Source organism: Phyllostomus hastatus, unplaced genomic scaffold (genome assembly GCF_019186645.2).
Source record: "Phyllostomus hastatus isolate PE091 unplaced genomic scaffold, TTU_PhHast_1.1 phas_contig_196, whole genome shotgun sequence".
NCBI classification, from domain to species: Eukaryota; Metazoa; Chordata; class Mammalia; order Chiroptera; family Phyllostomidae; genus Phyllostomus; species Phyllostomus hastatus.
Genome location: NW_025333709.1, coordinates 14034526 through 14055668, shown reverse-complemented (window position 1 = coordinate 14055668; position 21143 = coordinate 14034526). Strand labels below are relative to the sequence as shown.

Sequence of the window (21143 nt, the reverse complement as noted above, 5' to 3'; positions counted from 1 at the left end):
CCACAGTAGGTCTAGGACTCGCTGTCCCCACACAGAGTCACTGTGATGTTATTGGCTGTGCGCCCTGAGCTGTGCGCTACATTCCCGTGACTTGCTCACTTCGTCAGGAGAAGTTTGTACTTCTCCCCAACCCTTCTCCTCTGGCCACCATCAGTTTGGTCTTTGCATCCGAGAGTCTGTTTTTGTTTTAGTTCATCTGCTCACTTGTTGTTTTTTTATTTCCACATGTAAGTGAAATCCCATGATACTTGGCTTTCTCATTCTGACTTATTTCACTTAGCGTAGGACCCTCTAAGTCCATCCACGTTGTTGCAAATGGTAAGGTTTCACTTTTTTCATATTCCCAAGCAGTAATCCACCTCTGTATCCATACTACATCTTCTTTATCCATTCATCTATTGGCGCACGTCTGGCACTTCAGACTTTTAAAAGCCATCTTACCGGCAAAACTCACAAGCCATTGATGTTCTTTTCTCCTAAGGTAGCTAATAGTGTTTGTTGGCAGGTTCAGTTTTCCCTGCAGATTTCAGATGCCCACTTTCTCAATGAACAAAGCCTTGTATGTACACATGGATCCGTTCCTGGACTTCCGGCTGTGCTCCTCTGAGCCTCCTCTACAGTCCTGTGGTCGCACCACGTTACTCTGGCTCTACTTCACAGTGCTTTTAACATCTGTCTGGGCTCACTTCCTTCCCTGGGCCCGTCTTTTCCAGGAAGATACACTTACAAACATTTCATCAGGTCCTCCTGATAAAATCCTCCCAACCCCCACCAAAACCCCTACCTGTTGGTATTTTGATTCAGGGTTTGTTAACTTTATAGATTAATTGGGGGATAGTTAACATTTTCATATTACCACGTCCAGGAATACTGCACATCAAAGTTCTTTTCATACAGTTGCATACATACATACATACATACATATTGCTTTTTCCAAAGATATCTTTGTTAGAACTTTCCTTAACTTCACGATTGTTATCTACCGACACACCTTGGAGTAAAGCCATTTATGGGTGTGAAGGGAACCCGGGCGATGGCGATGTTCATGCCGTGTGTTCTGTGTTATGGGAAGTCTGCGCCAGAGGAGAGCTTCAGAACTGCTGGATGCCAGTAAGGACAGATTTGTTTGGTCTCTTTGTAACTGTAATGGCTAATCCAAACTCCTGTTTTTGTTCATTGATCATATACCTGGCACTGCATATAAACCCCTTGGGTTCATTACCTTGTGATTTTTGATGCTGTGTTAACAGCATGCCCAACACACACACGTACACATACACGCACACCTTTATTCTTAAATAGCAATGCAGTCCTGTGCTTACCATTCAGTCATTTGGTTCTACTCTCTGCCATAACCTCCTGGCTCTTTTATTCGATTGCTTCACAATGCTTCAGGTCTGATCTGAAGTCAAATTTTTCCATGGAGCCAACTGATTTACTTTCTAAACAAAATTACATGGAAACTTATTATTAATGTCTGAAAATCGGGATCCTTCATCTGACATTGCTAGGTGCTTTTGTTTTTGTGGTTTGGGTGGCTGTGAGCAGTCATCTTTGCCATGAGTTTAGAATGTGTTAGTATTCATGAGGGAGTTTTCCAGTGTAAATGAATTCACATTCCATGACTCTGACAAAAAATTTACAGTGACTGAGGAGAATCTGGTGAATTCCAGTACGTCTGTCAAGCTGCATTGTTACAGCTCTAAAAACAAAACAAAACAAACAAAACAAAAAAACAAGTTTGTGTCCTAAACACTGGCTTTGTAGATTTTAATGTGGCTTTAATGGGGCGCTGAGTTTCTGTCCCTCTAGGCTTAGTGTGGTGCTGTGAGCTTGCACTCGGCACCCTGCCTGCCGGGGTTGGAACCGCCGACCTGCTGCATGAGACAGCATGCACTGGGGTGCAGGTGACAGAAATTCTAGACAGCTTGAACAGCACAGGAATCAAGGACCTCACATAACCAAGAGTTCAGAGGTAGTGCAGGCTTCAGATGCTGTATAGTTAATCATCATGCACTCAGTCCCTCCACTGTGTACCACTCAGCAAATAAAAATACAGGACACCCAGGTCAATCTGAATTTCAGGTAGACAGTGAATACTTTTTCAGTATACAGATATGCTCTATGCATTATTAGGGACATACCTATGCTAAACATTATTCATTGTTTAGCTGAAATTCAAGCTGAACTGAGTGTCCTGTATTTTATCTGAGTGCTCACTCCATCACGGTGCCAATTTTAATGTCAGTTTCCTCTTGAACTTCGCATAAGTTTTCTTCTGAGGCTGGTTCCTCTAAGCAGAAGAGGCAGAAAACCCAGCCCTGAAATATAAGTCTTTCCCCCAAGTCTAACTGGGCGAGCGTTAGATATAGTTCTCTTCTTGGTCTACTAGCACTCGCCAGGACAGCACCACATAAATTGCCTTAGATTAAGTACCTGGGATGCAAGAGCTATGAGGGAGCCAGCAATGGCACCCATCCAACTAATTGTGTGGCCTTGGGAAGGTTTCTTTGGGTGTCTGAGTCTCAGCTTTCTTACCCATTCATTGGCAGAAAGTGGTAGCCACTGCATGGTGTGGCTACGAGGAACAAATGCGATATTGCAAGTAGGGTGTTTTCCGTTCCATTTTTCTGGACCAGTGGTTCTCACACTCTTGAGAGTCAGAGGTATCTCTGAGAGTACAGTGAAAACCATGGGCCTTTGCTCCAGAAATGGGACACATGCCCACAAACAGTTTTGCATTCAGTTTCCTGGGTTCACACACTGCTTGCAGCCCATTCATGGACCCTGGGGCTCCTGGGACTGCATTCAAGAGATGCTGCTCTAAATGTCTTGAGGGTTCTTCTCAGATTCAGTGGAAACAATACCACACTCTCTGTCTTTGTAGTGCTTCGTGCTTTTTTCCCCAGAGACTGACTGTGCATGCATGGCTGGCTGGATGACTGGCTGGCTGGCTGGATGGATGGATGGAGGTAATCTCCCAACTATCTTCTGAGGTCACACTGGCAAGTTCTGTCTTGCGTAAAGTCTCAAGGGTGCATTATGGGCATCACGGATTCAAACTTAACCCAACCACTTGCTGGCTGGGTGATCTTGTGTAACCTACCTGAGACTCAATTTCCTTCCCTTCAAAATGAACATCATAATGAGACATATTTGTGAAGTTCTTATGAGGAATTGGTATGATAATGCTTCCAGGGCTGACTTCCTTGTAGTTGGTGAGTGCTCCACGGAGAGTAAAAAAAAAAATGGGCTGGCTATTTTTTATTTTTCCTGTGACTTGCCCAAGGTCACATTGCATGCTGATAGAGCAGGACGAGAAATCTCCTCACTTGTGGTTCAGGGTTTGAGTTCCGGTGTTTTGGTTTTGCATCCGATGCTTGGAATGTTTGAAGGCAGAGGAAGCAAAATTGGTATTTAACCCGACTCCTCCTGCAAGTCCAAAGATTAAATGCTTTATTTGAAGCCCTCTGCTTCAGGGTGGTGGAGAGTCAGAGCCGGGCCTCAGAATTTCTACCCAAGCCAGCGTTCTTTCCTGTGGCAAACAACCTCTGCCCATCATTTCTTCCTGCCTTTTTTTTTCTGTCTCGTCCTCAGAGGACAGACCAGAACTTTCATGGTTGTGGTTCTAGAAATATAGTTGTCGAGGTTTTCTTTGAGAACTTAGAATCCCTTTTAAGACAACTCAATTTCCAATGGCAAATCATCCGTTAAAGAAGCTGTGAAGAAATCGTGACAACAGTGATGTGCTAATGGCTTCTGGTGGAATATTGAAATGAAAATTTCTTCTCGACAGTCCAGGCAGAGCTGTGCACCGAGCACCTCTTGGCACCGGAGCGAGAGCGCACCAGAAGGTCTCTGACGACCCTTTCAGTATTTCTCTTTCACTAAACAAGCAGTTATCTCCAAAGGAGACCAAGATGGGTGTTGAAATGATGATCTGGGGTTAATCTTCTTAGGAAGTGGCATTTGGGGGGACCACAGCACTCACGTTTTTCTCACACAGATTTCTCCTTGAACAAACAATCAGCTGCATCTCTGTCTCTTCCTGTTGTGATTTCAAGCTGAGAAACCACAGGAGGTGCTCCTCCTAGTCCAGGAGGGAGCCTTTGCTTTCTCCCTTAAAAGGTGACAGCTTGCACTGACCGGTGTGGCTCAGTGGGTTGGGCGTCCACCCACAGGCCGAAAGGTTGCAGGTTCTATTCCCTGTCAGGGCACATGCCTGGGTTGCAGGCTGGTCCCCAGTGGGAGTGTGTGCACGCAGGAGGCAGCTGATGGCCGTTTCTCTCACACATCAGTGTTTCTCTCCCTGTCCTCTCCCCCCTTCTCCTTTCTCTATACTAAATAAATAAAATCTTTGAAAGTGGCATCTTATTTAGACAGTGGCATGCACCAGGATGACCACCCAGGAGACACCAGAGCATAGCATGGCCCTTTGTGAGGTGGGGTGGACAGGAGCCTTTCACTCCAGTGGCAGGGTCTTCTTGGCCCATCTTCTCTTAGTCCCCAGTGACTGCCGATCAGAGCAACTTTGTATCTGTGTCCTGGTTTGAGGCTCAGAACCCCAAACTGCCTCCAAAGATCCCGAGTGCTTTGAGATGTTTCCTTCACACCACTTTGAACAGTGCAGCATCCGGGGAAGACATCCAGGGTCCAGCCTGTGGGAAACCTCCCAAAACATAACAGTAACTTCCTGCCGAGCCCTCATGCCTATTGCTATAGGCCCTTTGGGTCCTTGTAACAATTTTGTAAGGAAGGTGAGAGTGCCACCCCCCAATTTACAGATGAGGAAATTTAGGCTCCCCGAGTCTAAAGAACTTGGGAGCTGTTAAGGGAGCCACTGAGTGGCAGATGCGGAATCGTAATAGCCAAGATTAAGCAAACGTTTATTTAAATAGCAACCTCCCAACCCTGTTTGCCTGCAGGCTGGAAGTGCCCTCACAAGTGTGTGTTTTGAGATTATGAGGTGGGAGTAGGCCACTGAGGGCTCCCTGCACAGCCAAAAAATGCATGTGGAATAATCTCTGGTGGGGGGGGGGTGTTTTTTGTAAATCAGAAAGCTGTCGCCGCAGCCAAGGCCGTCACTTGGGCAGCTGCTATGAATAGGGGCCCTTGCTCAGCAAAACAAGCTTCACTTTATTACTATTAACACAGGAGTTGCCACAGACCAAAGCAGCCAAGTAGAAATTGCAATTAAATTTGCTATCAATCACACCTCTCAAGTATGCTTGATGTTTCATCCAATGCTTTTTGTCTTTTTTTTTTTTTTTTTTACATATTCTTGTTTAACGTTGTGCCTTCGCCTCCTCCTGAAGGTGTGGGTTTAAGGGGTCTGGGGTGCCGAACTTCTTAACACCATGGAGCGGAGCAGCGTTTTCTAAGTCTGGTCTCGGCCTCTTTTTTTCCTCTCACGTTCCCTTTTTAACTTACTCTCCTTGAGGAAGTGCCTAGGTCACGGTTTTACCCGTCTCTCTGCCTCTCTCTGATTTTTCCCTCCCAGTTTTGAATTCCAGTTTTGCTATGTAAGCAAACTGAGAAGTAAGGTGGAGGGCTTTCTGGTAGGGCATCCTTTTTACATTTTGCCTGAGAGTCACTGCTCCATGGCTAGTTAACGGGAATGATGGTCCTCTAGTAACTCGCGGAGATTCGAGAGGAGGGAGGGATTGGTCTCAGCACGTCGCTCTTTCCGTCCTTCCGGTCACTGGTCTGAGTTACTTAAGGGCTCAGGTGAGGGAGGACTCCTGGCTCTTCCCAGTGTCTGGGCTAGCACCAGGTGGGAAGGTTAGTCTTAAACTTTTCATCACTTTCTTCTGATTTTTTTATTCTTCACCCTCTTAAGTTCCGTGCTTGGGGGGCTGTGGATTTAACTAACAGGAGAAAAAGCATACAGTTTTGTGAGTATTTCATGTGCAAGGGCGTTCACAGACGTGGACCTCAGAGGAGTGGTTAGATGTGGGGGTTCACATACCGTTCAGACAAAAGGAAGGGGTTTGGGCTTCAAAGGGTGATCAACTGTGGGAAAGTGACGAGGAAATATACATGCGGAAGCCGATGGAAGGTGGAGGTTATTTTAGTTAGAGGTGCTGACAGTGCCACCTCGCCGTCTCCGGTGGCTGGAGCCGCGCTCTTCTTCCTGGGACCGGAGAGGATGGGACTACATGCCCACAGAAGCACGCGTGTGCCCTGCTTTTAGGCAGGAAAGGGGAAGAAAGAGAACTCGCTGTGGCTGTTGATTCTCAGTTGCCTTAGCTCAAGATAACCCTTATGACCAAGTGGCACATTTTAGAGTGACATCCTCTGATGCCCTCGTCACCATCTCTTCGTTTCTCACACTGGGGAGGAAAAGGGTACATTGTGGGTCCCTGTCTCCCCATCTCAAAGGTTTAGGGCTGTTCCCTCCACCGAATATCCTGTCGTCCCCTCCTCGGGAACCAGGGACGATTACTTGATCACTGTAAACAGGAACCCTTTGGCTGTGGTTGTCATTGCTAAGTGTGACGTATCATTTTTTTAAAAAAAATCTCCCATCATTTTTTATGTGTTTAAAAATGTGTTGCATCCAGAGTGTCAACTGTGCTGACACATTCTGTGGCAGTTCTAAGGGAACTGAAAGAGCAGTAGAGGCGGGTGTTTGGGATGCAGCTGGACTTGAAGGAAGCGGAGAGAGGCTCCCTGGCCCACAGGGCGAGTCTGCTTTGGTAGAAAGCAGAAAGGCAGTGGGCGGTAGGGGGGGAGGTCTGTGGGGAGGTGCACCTGGGCCTCTCAACTCCCAGATCTCTGTCAGGGGCCGTAGCCTTCAGCTCTGTGCAGGGAGAATTTCCAGCATCCTCCTCCTTTCCACAGCAGGCGCTGGCCTTGGCAGCCTGAGTCTGCAGACATCGTTGTAGGTGGGGGTGCACCCTTCCTCCACGCGGGAAGGCCTGCGGAATGGAGAGCTGTCAGGCACTGTCAGCCTCGGGTCTCGGGCTGTATTTTCATCAGCTCTCTCTCCCCTCCCTTCCCCATCCCAGTTTTCACAGATCCCCATCTAGCCAGAAAGAGGGACTTAAGTGTATATGGATTCTACACCGTTTTCCATCATATTCAGCGTCCCACTATAATCAGAGCTAAAATGTCAGCCTTTAATGTCGGCCCTGGCTAGATCTGAATATGGAAAAGAGGCTTCTTTGTAAGCCTTTTCATGTTTTGCTATTTATGCTCCCCCGCGCCCCGGAGATTTGGAGGAAATAATCTCTCGGTTTTGTTTTCTTTCTCTGTGAAATCCTTCCCAGCGTCTGCCGCCGTTTCCCTGACATTTCCTGTACATGGCGCTGCCACTCTAAACCGATGGTCACAGAATCCTTCTCAGTAACATGGAGACAAAATGGGCTGCGTCGCCGATAAATTATAAGCAGGCGTCGCGGGTTCGCCTGATGGATTGTTGTGGTGAATGTGTGTGAGTCACGGGGGTTATTTTTGGTCAAAAGAATTGTGTGAACTTTTCTCCTCTATTTTGAGTGCTTTGAAATGGACTACTTCTTCTTTTTCTTTTTTGTTCTTTCAGGTGTTAAGGTGTTAGGCACTGTATCAGAATAGTCATTTTCTAGTTTTCAAAGTTATTGTTTTGGAGTTGAAGAGGTGGAAGGCCTGATGAATAGGAAAGAATTGTGTGCTGACAAGTAATCCAGCTGGTGAAATGTAAAAGAAAATTACAAGTCACTGCTTTAAAGCGGGACACCGCCCCCGCCCCAGCCTGCCCCAGGGGTCAATTTTAAAGCTGGTGTACATTTACTGTGGACTCACTCGGAGGCAGCGCGGTTCTGATTGACTATTGTTCCGCAGCTACAGTGGACAGGCCTGGCTTTATTTTGGTAGATTTCTTTTTAGCCGGGCTGCAGAGTAAATAATGTTTGACAATCACATCACCGGGCCTCTGACCCGCTGTTTCCTAAAGCAGCCCTGTCCTCTGCTTTATGTATCACCGGCCCCCTTGAGGGTTATGCCAGGCACCTGCCCTGCTCCATCTAACGTCTAAATGCCAGGGAGCGTTGCCAGGCTCAGGGCTGTGCAAAGTGAGGCCCAAGGACCAGGGCCAGGCTGCAAGCCGCTGTTTCTGGACAAGCTAAGTGCGGACATTAAAAGCGTTCAGAAACTTTGATAGCAATCTGACAGCATGGCTTTTGATTCTAACAGACACTTGGGGTCTTGATGTCTTCTTAAATTCACTTTTCATTGCGTTTTGCACAAGTTCTGGTCTGGGATGGAGCGGAGGCAGAGAACTGGTCTCTCACTACGGAGTCGTACAGATTTAGATACTGTGATCAGGTTGGTGAGGGAACGCCCACCCACCTGAGGGGCTCAAGCCATTATTGATTCAAAAAGGGAAAATTGGAGACATCGCAGTCTTTTGTTGTTGTTGTCGTGTGTCTTTTATTAAGTTTTCACTGCTACTCTTACAAGCATTTCTTTCTGAGTGTATCTTCCACAGGCTTCTGTGAAAGCAGACTTTGCTGTGTCCTGCAGATGGCGGGGCTGACGTGTCCCATCATGTGCGGGCTGTGGTGGGCCCCTGGGAGGCTGCCCGCTGTACCAGGCCCCCCTCCCCCGCCTCCAGGCCAGTCCCTTGGCCTGGGGGCCCATCCCTCCACCTGTCGGAGGAGGACTGTGTTTGCTGAGCTAACGTCTGGGAAATGTTGGGGAGCCATGCGGAGGGAAGGCAGAGGCTGCCCACTGCTGACGGTCTGTGCTCAGGAAGAAGAGCTGTAGGGGCGGAGGGGAGGAGCCAGCAAACGGCAATCAGGAACCAAATTGCCTGTCTGTCCGTTCACTGCGGTCTCTGGAGTGAACTGGTCTCCAAAGTGGAAGTTTTCCCATGGGAGAGGGACACAGGGAAGCCAGTAGCTGGAGCAGGGACACGCCCACCGGGATTTCCACAGGCACTCCCTCCCTCCCTCCCTCACTCTGTCCTTTCTCAAGTCTTGGTTGAAATGTGCCTTTCCCAGGGAGGCCTCTGTGGCTGCTTCCCCTGGCACACTCTGTTTTATTTTTTGCCTGCTTTATTTTTCTCCACAGCACCAATCATCCAACTACTGGGCCATTATTTATTTTGTTATAATACAATGTAATTAATGTACTATCACCTGTTAAAGTGTCAGTTGACAAGGGCTGGGGGTGTTATCTGTATTGCTCACTGCTCTAGCTTCAGAGTCTAAAAGAGTGCCCGGCACATAGTAGGTGCTCAGTAAAGATTTGTTGTATAAATGAATAGATGCGTAAGGAAGAGCGAAGAGGCAGGATCACAAAGGACCCATCTGTGTCCGAGGAGGCATTTGGTCATGTCTACCCGACGGTTCCCTTCACGGTGGAGTCGGGGCACATGGAAGGGCATAGCCATGGGAGGGGGGGCAACCAGCCTTTTACCAGAGCCTCTGTGCCAGGCACTGTGGCAGGTGCCCTGTATTTATTACTCAATTTCAGTATCAAATCTGCACACGAAGTATGGATGGCAAGTCCATTTCACAGATGAGAAAACTCAAGAAGTTAAGAACCTCACCCGAGGCCACCCAGCACAGCCAGTGGCGGGACGGGGATCTAACTTAGTCTTTCTGATTCCACAGAGAGAAATTTCCAAAGGTAGCCCATTGTTGTTTCTTTTCTTGCCTCCCTATAAAAGGGGAGTTAATTTTCCTCATCCTTTGCCAAATTTTTGTCTGAATAGTGGAATGCAACTGTGACCAGATAATGAGACTTGTAAATACAGGATAGAAAAATTAGATCAGATTAATGTTCGCAAATAAGTGAGCAGAAATCGGGGCTTGGTTAGACCCCGTCAGTGGGGATGAGTGGGCCTTCTCACGAAAGACTCCCAGCTGGGCACTGGGTTCAGGGTTGGCCGTTGTCATTATTACCCCAGGTTCCTGCTGGGGCTGAGTTCACACCTCCAGGCCCAGCTATCGCCTGTCATTAAAAAAAAATGTATGGAGTATCTACTAGGTCAGCAGAGAAAACAAAGTTCCTCGCCCTTCACGAAACTTCTATTTTAGGAGGGAGACAGAGACAGGAAACAAGTAGTGAGCAATAAACCAAAAAGTACACGACGTGGTGCGTGAAAAGATGACAATGGGAGAAGGAAAACGGGGTATAGGGGACGGGGCTGGGCTGCAGGTGGGCAGGTTGCAGTATCAGATGAAGGGGTGTCGGTGGGCCCCCCGGAGCCCATGGACTTCGAACAAAGGCCTGAAAAGGGTGAGGGTGTGAGCTGAGAGTTATTCTGGAGGGAGAGCGCTCCAGGGAGAGGGAACGGGAAACAGCACTGGGCAGGGAGTGGGCCTCGTATGTGTGCAGAGCAGCAAGGGGCTTGGAGGGAAGCTGAACTGGGGCGGGGGTACCGTGAGGGGAGAGATGCCAGGTGCCCCAGCAGATGGGAAATGGGAGAGGAGATAAAGTAAGGAGTCAAGGATGAGCCCAGGTGTGTTTTATATTCTTTCACCTTTATTCTTTTGTTAGTACCTAACAGAACTGAGTACCCCCCCACATTCGTAACACTGAAGCCTTTGGAGATCTAGCCACTACGGTTACACCAGTGTCCTGACGGCTCTGGATCTGAATTTCTTCGGCTATAACATGAAGGGACTCTATAATGTTTAAAATCCCTGCGAGTAATGATTTCTGAATGATTCCTTCCCAGGAGTCACATGCTGATTGCTTGCTTCCTTCCCTGTGTCCTCCCTCATTTATTTATCGTAAGTCTTTAAAACACTGGCTGGAACACCAGCTTCCTGGAGCCGAGGCAACAGAGAACAGCATCTCTGCCTCCCCGTAGCTTGCAGTCTTCTTGCTAATCTTAGATAAGACCATCATAAGCAAGGTGAGGACTGGAATGAATGACAGCTACAGAAATACAAATAGTGCTGCAGAACAGGAAGCCACGTGAGGCTCAGAGGAACGGTCAGTTACAGGCTTGATGGATGGATGCAAGCGTGTCGGTAGGCGGGGAGAGCGAGCGAGTGCCAGTTTGCAGACCCTGAAAAGGGTGGGAATGCGGTAAAGGTGCTGTGTATTACGGGGAAAGGGCAGGGACGGTGGGAGATGAAGAGGCACTGAGAGGGGAGACTGGCCATTGGACAGCCTCCCACATGGGCCAGAGGGATGTGGGTCGCAGCTGGATGCAAATCTTAAGGAAGGGGTGACATCGTGAAGATGGACGGGCATGTGACCATCCTGGCTGTTTGGAGTAAGGTGGCAGGAAAACCAGCCCAGGAGACTTTTGAATTATCTCTGGATCCTGATCTCTGAAATTGTGGCACATCACTCGTGTTTTCTCTCGTTTCTTCCTTTTGTGATCAAAATTCTGGGCACTGAGGTAGCAAAGAGAAGTTTATGAAACCAGATCTATTTGAAGGGCAAACAACTATCTAAGCAAGGAAATGAAACTTTTCCTATATTGTTGGCCTACATTTTGCAATTAAACTCTATACCACTTGCAAGATTTTTAGTGAAAAAAGCATTTAGAGTTTTTTTTTAAAGTGAAATACAAACAACTTTTTTATTACTTGTCCTTGAGCCATTCTGGAAACAAAGAACATCCCCAAATGGAAGTTCACAGCCAACTTCATTTCCTCCATGCATTCGTCATGGTGTGATGTGCACACTCACTGCATTCGTGTATGCGTTTGTTTACTCTGATGAGCTTTGTGTGGTTCAGCTGGGCTTGGACGCCAGCCCCTAGAAGCCTAATAAAGCCTCCCATTTATCCACTCCTCCATTTCTGATTGTATTTCATAATGTGTTGATATTTCCAGGCTAATCTTGCACAACTACTGAGAGATTCTCAGGACCGAAACAAACATCTGGGAGAAGAAATAAAAGAACTGCAGCAAAGGCTTGGAGAAGTCCAGGGTGACAATAAGGTACGGTGAATGCTTAAAGGGAGAAGGCCCTGCTGGGTGGTTGTGTGCCAGAGGTTTGTACGGAGTTTGTCGGAAAAATGTAATGCAGCATTTGCTGAACATTTTGTTATAGGTTCTTACACCTGCAATGAAAATTCACAGTTGGGCATTTCCTATCTTTCTGACACTCCCTTTGTGTGTGTGTGTGCATGCACACACGTAGGTGTGTGTTTCTGGGTTGCTCTAAAATGTCATCACAACTCATTGTAGAAGTTTCACTGTGTTCAGCTTGGTGGTGGATAACACTGTGGTCGAGGGCAAAATAAAACCCAAATGCTATGCTTCCCCCCTTCATACAAATAATGATTTGTGGCTCAGATGATTTGGAATTATTCACATTCGGTTTTGAATTTTAAATAGTTATCCTACTAATTATGTGCACATAACCAATTTATTTTATTGCTAAATTTGGCAATTTGTATGGAACATTGCTCAAAATCCACTGTTTGGTATTAATCAAACTCCCCTGTTGGCAACGTTAATTATAAAATATGAACTCATAAACCAAACTAAATGTGTGCACTCTCCTAGCTGAAGCTGCGAACAAAAGCACAGTTGAGAAAAGGACGAACTACTGAAGTTTAATTCTGTCCTCACAAGTAATTTCCCATTTTGCCAAGAGTGATGCACTTCCGGTCCCCTGCCAGAGGCAGCTTGCTCAGCGGAGGTGGCCATTGGAGTTTAACGCAGGGCACCCACTTGGCAGGAAGGAGGTCCTTCTGTGGGGGGTGTTTCTCAAACATGACCAAATTCCTTGATAAAGTGCGGTGGTGGTCATCATGTATGGGAGTTGCTGGTTATTGGAAGGCACCATTTTGAAAGACGTCCACCCTTTAAAAAAATGCACGGCAGTGTCTGGTTACCCAAGGACCCTTCCGTAGCAGAAGAGCAGGGAGGTCTGTGCGCGTACTGCTTGCTACCTGGAGAGTCTCCAGCTATGGGAAGTCTTTCTTACAGGCAGACTTCTCCACCCAACCTGCCTCTAAATTTTTTTATACCCCTTAGATTTAACATATATTTGAAAAAATTAGGCTCTACTGCTTCCGGTCATGAAATAGGGGGTGGGAAAGAATGCCTAAGAAAGGTTCTAATCGACCCGGGACAAGCTCATCAGGCCACTGGTGTGGCTTTGCGCATCGCTGAAAGGATGTAGCCTCTGGAACCTGTGTGTTCGGTCAGTCGTTAAAGGCCAGGCCTTAGTCCCCTCCTCCAGCGATGACAGCAGGGCAAGGTTCTCTAGAGGGTAAAATGGAGCATGTGTAGTAGTTTCCTTTAAACCCATGAAAATACAGCAGGAATTTTAGACACATTATAAGCCCACAAAATACTGAAGCATTTCATAATGTGATTTTTATGGGTCCTCTTGGCTGACTGATTCTGTTTTGGAGCTACCCCCCACCCCCAACTTTCCTGAATGCACCTCATCTTTTGGTCACTTTTAATTGATCCAACTTTCAGGCTTGAGCTATTTTAGGAACTGACGGTCACAACTGACATTCCAAGGAAAGAGAGGGAGGCTGTGCGAGTGTGTGTGACGCTGAGCACCGGTCTGGGGCTTTTCTCACATCGACGCCGTCTGCACTTCACGGTTTGCGTGTGCGCTGGGTCTTTATTCCAGGAGCTGGACGCAGTGATCAACCTTCGTTTTCTCACCCAAGGGTTAGAATTTAGTGACACAAATTCACAGCCGGTGGAGTAATTCACCTGCCCCAACGTGTCGGGAGGATGTTATGATGCTCCGCAGATCCCAGATCTAGGCACCCAGCCTCTCCCTCTCAGAGGAGACCCACCGCAGTGAGCCCGGCGATTTCAGCCGTTCCCATTTGCGTCTAGAGTTATAGGGCTGGCTTCTCTTCAGGCCCCCGGGAGTCACGGACTTCCTCCTGCCTACCCTCACCCCAGTCATCAACATTAAGACCAGATTACTTATTTGATAAGGACACCGGGCATCTTGAGAGACACAGAGGCCCCTGGTCAAAGTTGGCTGTATATTGAAAAATGGGTTAACTCTTCATTATTATTATTTTTATTCATCATGTCACTTGCTACTCCAACCTTTCTATGGCCTCTGCATCCAGTCCCACCTGCTTGCCATGGTGTGCTAGGCCTTCCATTATTTGGCACCTACTGATTTCTCCAGCCACACCTCTAACCACTAGTCTCCTCCTGCTTCAGCCTTGCAGCATGAATTCGGCCCCTTTGCCAAGCTGAACTGCCCTGTGCCTCAGGGCCTTTGCACCTGTTGTTTGCTCTGTCTGGCACACTCTTCCTCTTTACTTCTTCTGCAGACTGCTGCTCATCTTCCAGGTTATAGGTCAAGTGCAGCCTTCTGTACCTCCTAGGGGCAGGTCCTGGGCTTGCCCACAGTGCTCTGTTCTCTCCCCTCTGCCCCTGCCACCAAGGGCAAGCTCTTTGCAGCCTGGATTCCTGGCTGGTATGCTACTGTATGCCTAGGAATGAACATTCTTAGTTCCTGATGCATAAACATTATTGGATAAATCCTTGTGAACGACCAGAATAAATGGATGAGTCAGTGAATAAAACAAATGAATAAAGGAATGAAAAGAAGAGCAAAAGGGTTCAAAAGCAAAAAAAGAAAGAGTACAAGAACATTAGTGGACTCCCTACCACTCTGGTTGTTGTCAGTCACTCTCCTCATGGGGTGAGGAGTTGTTTAGAAATTTGGAGAAAGGGGCTACAAAAGCAACCCATTTCATCAGAGGCAAATACCAAATCAAACTAAGCCAAACCCACAGCGTGAGGCCTTGGGAAGCCCCGGTGGAGGGGGCAGAGGGTTTGGTGCCAAGCCTTGGTGGACACGGGGTGAGGTCTTCTTCCTCGACCAGCTCCGTTGCTGAAGCCTGTTGAGTTCAGGAAACCTTAATTGCTGTTGTTGAACTCCTAGCGCCTCGCTTTCCAAACAGAGGGGCTGATGGCATCATTTTATGAGTGACCGCTAAAGTGGAAGATTTTTATCTTTGAGTTGCCATTTTAACTGGTGACCCTTATCCGTATTTGGGGAGCCCAGCTTCTTGATGTTAAGTACATTTAAGAAACAAGGTGATAGGAAATTACTTGCCTTGGATATTTTAAGGTAGACTAATTTTTCCATTTGTTCAGCTAGAGCCTTGTAACCCCATGTGCCATAAAGCATTTTCAAACAGCCTCTTGAAGGATTTGTTGCCACCCTGGCTTGCAAACAGTTTAGCACTCACGTGGGGCTGGCGGGGGGTGGGGTGGCTTCTGTGACAGTGTGGGGGTCCTGTGATCAAACACCACCTGCCGTCATCTCTCTGAACAGTGCCCAAGAATTTCCCGGGGCTCCTAGATCGACAACCCCCAATCCAAACCAGGAGAAAGGGGTGAAAAAGGAAACTTACTAGACACCCTCCCCTGCCTTCATAATTATAGTTCTGAAAGGTGAGCGAGGAAAGTAGAGGCCTGTGGGGTTAGAAGGACACTAGCTCCACAAATCACCCTGGGAAGAGGGCTCTCAGTGTGTCAGTCTCTGAGGAATAACGACCAGTTAATTAGGTGGAAGGATCTGGACCATGCTGAGCCTCAAGCCTGGAAAGCGGCCCACTGCGAGAATGGCTGCCCCACCCCTCCTGCCCCAGAGGTCCTCCTGCTTCCTCTTGCGGGCATCGGAGTGGATTCGGGGGAAGGAGACCAGGAGGAAGGAGGAGGCTTTTGAGAATTTAAGGGTTAGTAAGAGTCAATCAGCAAAACTAGCAGAGCACGTGTGAGCCACAAACACCCCCAAGGGGAGCTGGCGGACCAGCTGGGCCTCCGAAAGAGGAAGCCTGGCAGGTATCACTTTGCTGACTTCCATGATGTAAATGACTGATGCCATGACAAACGGCAGGCTACTCAAGTGACGTCACTGAACTTGGAGTAGGAAAGATGGGCACTCCAGGAAGAGCCAGCCGGCCACTGCTGAGTCATGTAGTGTCATACAGCAGGCCTTTGAATAATATTGTTTTGTTCAGCATCATTTTGTTATGAAGTTGATGAGGAAAAAATAGATTCCTGGCTGGGGCCACTGTCTGTGTTGAGTTTGCGTGTTTTCACCACGTCTGCATGGGTTTTCTCTGGACTCTGGTTCCTTGCACATCCCAGGGACATGCACGTGAGAGTCTACATTGTCCCAATCTGAGTGAGTGTGGCTGTGGGTGTGTGATGCACCCTGAGACGGAAGGGCGTCCTGTCCAGGTGGTCCCATCTTGCACCCTGAGCTGCCAGGACAGGCTCCGGCCAACTGTGACCCTGAATTAGCATCAGTGGGATGGAAAATAATTATCTTCACTTGTTTCTATTAATCTTTCTTAAGTGTATGTATAGTTTACATTTATTTTAAATATTTAATATTATAAGTGTTTTGGGTCTTGATTTAGAAATTTTTGGTGATCTTTTGTGACCAGAAATAGGCTGTAGGAACTTATATTTATATCGGTTAGCTTACAACAATATTTGTTTCGCTATACATCATTTTGCTTCATGTGAATCTCCAAGAACTTGTTGGTGATGGTCAGCGAGGACTTACTGTAGGTCTGTCTTGGGAAAGTTTTGGACCCAGGTGTATATTCCTGCTCTGCTAGTTACTATCTCTATGGCCTTGGGCAGGTCAATATCATCTTCAGGCCTCAGTCCCTCATCTTTAAAAAGGGACTAGCAATGCCTCCGATAGACGTGTTGTCAGGTTTCATCATTTATTCATCGGCACACACCTGGGGACTTGTTGTGTGTTGATTAATGTTCTGAGATTTAAGGAGACAGACATCAAGGAATAAAAAGGACAAGGTACTTGTTCTCTCAGAGCTTATGTTCTGGTTGGGGAGACAGACAGTGAGAAAATAAAGTAGATAAATAAGATCATTAGACAGTGGTTAGTGTTGGGGAAAAAAAGGAAGCCGGAGAATGAGATTTAATGATTTTGTGTGTGTGCACCCGCAATATTAAGTGTTTGTACAGTGAGTCGCCTGGCGCCCAGGAAGCACTCACTCCGTCAAGGGAAAGTGTGGCTGAGCTGAACATCCCAGACTCCTCTCCTATGGACTTTCCCCAGGAGCCTGGGCAGGTGCCTCCCCCAGGGACAGAGACTGGCAAGAGAAGCTGGGCAGATGACACCCCAAACTCAGCCCTTCTCATCCTCACTCCAGGCTCTGCCTGCCCCCAGCCCTATTGCTTTGGTGCAGAGTTCCTGGAAGCTTCCTTGCATTTTGTGTGTGCATTCCCCCTGTGGAATGAGAACCTGATAGTTATACCAGGGGCCGCAACTCATGTTCCCGTGGAGACAGCCAGCAGCTGATTTTCTTGTCCATTTGCTCTTGTTTTTCTTCATTGTGCAGAGAGTATGGCACTGTAGTGCAGAAAAACAGTAATGCGGTGCCAGGCATGCAAAAGCAGGAGGGTTCAGGTGGGCGTCCGCTCCTAACAGTGTCATATATTCGCATTGCCTGGGCCCCCGCTGGCCCGTTTAAATGTAGCTGTTTGTGACTTTGCATAAACACCAGGTTTTGCCCTTAATAATGAGCTTTCTGTTACACCAGCTGACGTCTCTCAGTACCTCTGTTTTATCTGGTGTTGGCACCATAAAACAATAGAGCCCTTCTGTGACCGTACCTTTATTTGACGTGGGGCTTTTGGACAGATTCAGCGAGCAAACCAATTAAGTCAAAGCCACGAGCCAATAAAGACAGACCAGTGAGCATGCAGGTGATTAATTAAAGTACACTTTGTTTAAAAATTTTTTAAAAAGAGCTCAGCTGTGGATGCTTGTAACGGTCCAAGAGGCGGCATCAGAGAGCTCTCTGCAAATCGTTCCTCTTGGTGCTTTAAAGAAGCACAGAGGTGTCCTAACCTGTAGGAAGCCAAATGAAGAGGGCGCACTAATGAAAAGCTCCTGCCTAGGGCGTTAGAGAAATTAATTACAAAAAATCGATATGAGTGTGATAAGGGTCCTTCACTCGCCTCAGCCCCCTCATGTCTTATTCTAACTGGATCTTGACTGTGAACTACAGGTAATGCTCAGCTAGTTCAGCAAGCAGCCAGACCGGTCCAGCATTCCCTAATGTTTCATTGGCAAATGAATTAGATGCACTTGGTCTCAGAGACATATTCAAGCCTGTCCTGGCTTATAGGAGCTTGTAGCCTGGGTGGCCCATGTGACCCAAACAGCATGGTTTGGGACTTCAATCCCAGAGACCAGGTGTTGTAATTACACTTCTTAGTGGAGAACTGGTTCTGAAAGATACCTCTGCCCAAGGTTTATTTTATAGTGCAGTGTATCCAAATCATACTAAAGCAAAATGAAAGCAAAGCAGCTTTAAAACTGGTGGGACACTACTATGGCTCTGGGAGCAGTGTATGCTGACGTGCCTGAAGGTCGTTCAGGGGCTTCCTAGCTGTGTGATCTCGTGTCAGTTGCTTGACTGCTCTGTGCCTCAGTTGTTCCCATCTGTACAATGGAGGTAATAGCAGTACTTGCCTTATGGGGGAGTGGTTCAGTTCACATTAACACATCTTTATCGAGAAGCCGACTACGTGTTCTGGGGACAGGGCAGTAACCAATGAGTCCCTGCTTGCACGGGGCTTCCATTGCAGTGGGAACGGATAGACTGCAGGCTGGTACATATTTACTCATTAAACAAACGAGCACGCCCTATTTCACAGATTCTGAGATGCACAGTTTTCCACATTTGAACACCTCTGTCGTAGGCAATGATATCGGAGTTATGGTTGGCATTTTTGATTCTTTGTAGAGGTGCATAATGGTGGCTCTTAAAGTGGATGGAGATTTATGCCTGATGAGCTACAGTTGTTCCTCTTCGTCTACAGCTTTGCTTTCCACGGTTTCAGTTACCCGTGGTCAACTGTGGTCCAAAAATATTAAATGGGAAATGCCGGAAATAAACAATTAATAGATTTTAAATTGAGGGCGGTTCTGAGGATCGTGATGAAATCTGGAGCCATCCCGCTCCTCTCCTTCCTGCCTGGGATGTGACTCATCCCCTGGTCCAGCGTCTCCGCACTGCGCTCCCCGCCCATCAGTCATGTAGTAGCTGTCTTGGTTTTCAGATCGAGATAGCATACTACTTGCACTCAAGTCACTCTTATTTTACCTAATAATGGCCTCAAGTGACAAGAGTACCAAAGAGAAGCTGTAAAGTGCTCCTTCCAAGTGAAAAGTCTGTATGAGTGTAGGAAAAAGTATAGTATATGGGCTGTGGCACTATCCGAAGACTCAGGCGTCCACCAGCACTCAAAACACATCCCCCTCAGGTAAGGGGGTGCCACTGTATGCCATCACATGTCAGAAGGTGGTAAGTGCTAAATAAAAAACACAGAATATGTAGAATGCAGCCTGGGCTGAACAGGAGCACTGTGTTGTGGTCAGGGAGGGAGTGTCTATTCACATGCCCTTTGCACAGAGATCTGAAGGGAGAGTGGGGGAAGGTGGTCCAATAACCCAGGGATGAGGGGAGGAGATGCTGCAGGCAAAGCGAGTCCGGGTGATAAAGGCCCAGCCTGGGGCCTGTGGGGCTTTTGTGAGGATTCAGTAGGAGAAGTTACACAAAGCACAGAGCACACTTGCTGGTGGTACACTGTTGTTGTCGTCATTGTGGTTGTCATTGTTGTCCTGGAGAGGGACAGTGTAGCGTAAACTACAGCACCCTGGACTGCCAGGGTTCCATTGCTGGCCCTGCCATTTATAGGTAAGGTCTGATGTGGACAACTCACGTTATGTCTCTGTCTCAGCTCCTACCTGACAATGAGGATAGCGACAGTACCTTGTAGGGTGCCAGCTGGGCTTACATGGGTCTGGAGTGGCGGCTGCTCTGCACGCATGTTTGCTTGAAGTGTCAAGACTGAAGCCTTGGGCGAAGAGTACTCCTGAGCTCTGCCCAGAGACCTGCTTCAGAGCCCTCTGGGAGCCCCTTAGAGGGTCGTGCCTGGGAAGAGCTGAGGACAGTGTCTGCCTCCTGTGGTTGTGGGAAGCATCGAATGAGAGGCTTCCCAATTTAAGAAGCTCCTGAGGATTCCCCGTGGTGAGCCAGGCACTGCTGTGGGTGCCGGGCTAGCTTGGTGCGGATGACAAGTGAGGCGCCTGCCGCGGTGGAGCCGGCAGTGGGGAGGGCACGAGCAGGGGTGCGAGGTCGTGCCTGTACATACGATGGGGACAGTGGGGCAGGGCGGTGGGGGGGGGGAGTAACCTGGGGGGTGAACAACTTCCTCAATGGCATCCATGGAAGACTTCTCAGAGGAGGTGACATCTAACCTGAGACCTGAAGGTGGCAAAGAAGTGGGTTCTGGCTATTCCAAGGGCAGAGGGGTGCAGAGGCCCGGGGGCAGCAGGAACATGTGTGTTTGGGCCAGCGTGGCTGGAGAGCAGAGAGTGGGGGTGAGGGTTAGGGATGGGGTGGGTGGGGTGGATGGGGAGCCTGTTAGCCTCCCAAGGGCTGTGGCATTTATTCCAGTGCAGTGAAGAGCTGCTGGAAGAATCACGTGAAGGGGACTTCTAGCACATCATTTGGCCCACGTTGGGTGCTCACGAACTGGGAAGCCTTGGTACACGCTGACGAGTGGGTGCAGGATGGTCTCCGGAGCCTTGGGAGAAAGAACGCGAAAGCTGCTGGTTTTGTTTTCATTTATTGCTTTTAAGTAGCAGACGCTTCAGGTGAAAGCTAGAAGTGGACTAGAAAGTCGGATTCTGGTCATACAACAGAGTTGCCTGCGTGGGGCCTGTTGACGCTCTCGTGTTCTGTGTTACTGAGGGTATTCCAAGGGCTGGGGGGCGACCGGAGGGGAGGTAGAGAAGACCAACAGGAAAAGCAAAGAAAAGACGGTCAGGGCCTTGTCTACGAAGTTGCCGGCCCAGCACTGTGCCAGATGAATGGTTAATGAATGCCTTTTGGGGCTGACCTCGTCCTAGGTGTGCTCTTTGCATCGCTGCACCAGGAGTGGGGGCGAGGCAGGGCTGGCCTTGCTCCGTGCTAACAATTTTCATGTGATCCTCCCCGTCACCCCGGCCGAGGGAGTCACCTTATAAGAGCTGTGAGTGTGCCCACCGTGACTGGGGGCTGCACCTTCACAGCTCTGTGTCAACAGCATGGTTCCATTGACAGGGAGAGTTCCAGCCACGGTGCTCCCTGCGTTACATCAGCGGTTTTCGGCCTTTTTCATCTGACGGCACACATAGACTATTTACTAAAATTC

At 48.1% G+C, this 21143-nt stretch overlaps 1 protein-coding gene across 2 annotated transcripts in view; it reads left to right on the top strand.

Moving 5' to 3' along the window:
• Positions 1–21143, top strand: part of CCDC149 (coiled-coil domain containing 149) — a 95930-nt gene that overhangs the window by 38161 nt on the left and 36626 nt on the right. For both annotated transcript variants that reach the window (XM_045834496.1, XM_045834497.1), the window contains exon 4: positions 11781–11888. In XM_045834496.1, the coding sequence (XP_045690452.1) occupies positions 11781–11888 (108 nt within the window). The remainder of the gene's footprint in view (positions 1–11780; positions 11889–21143) is intronic.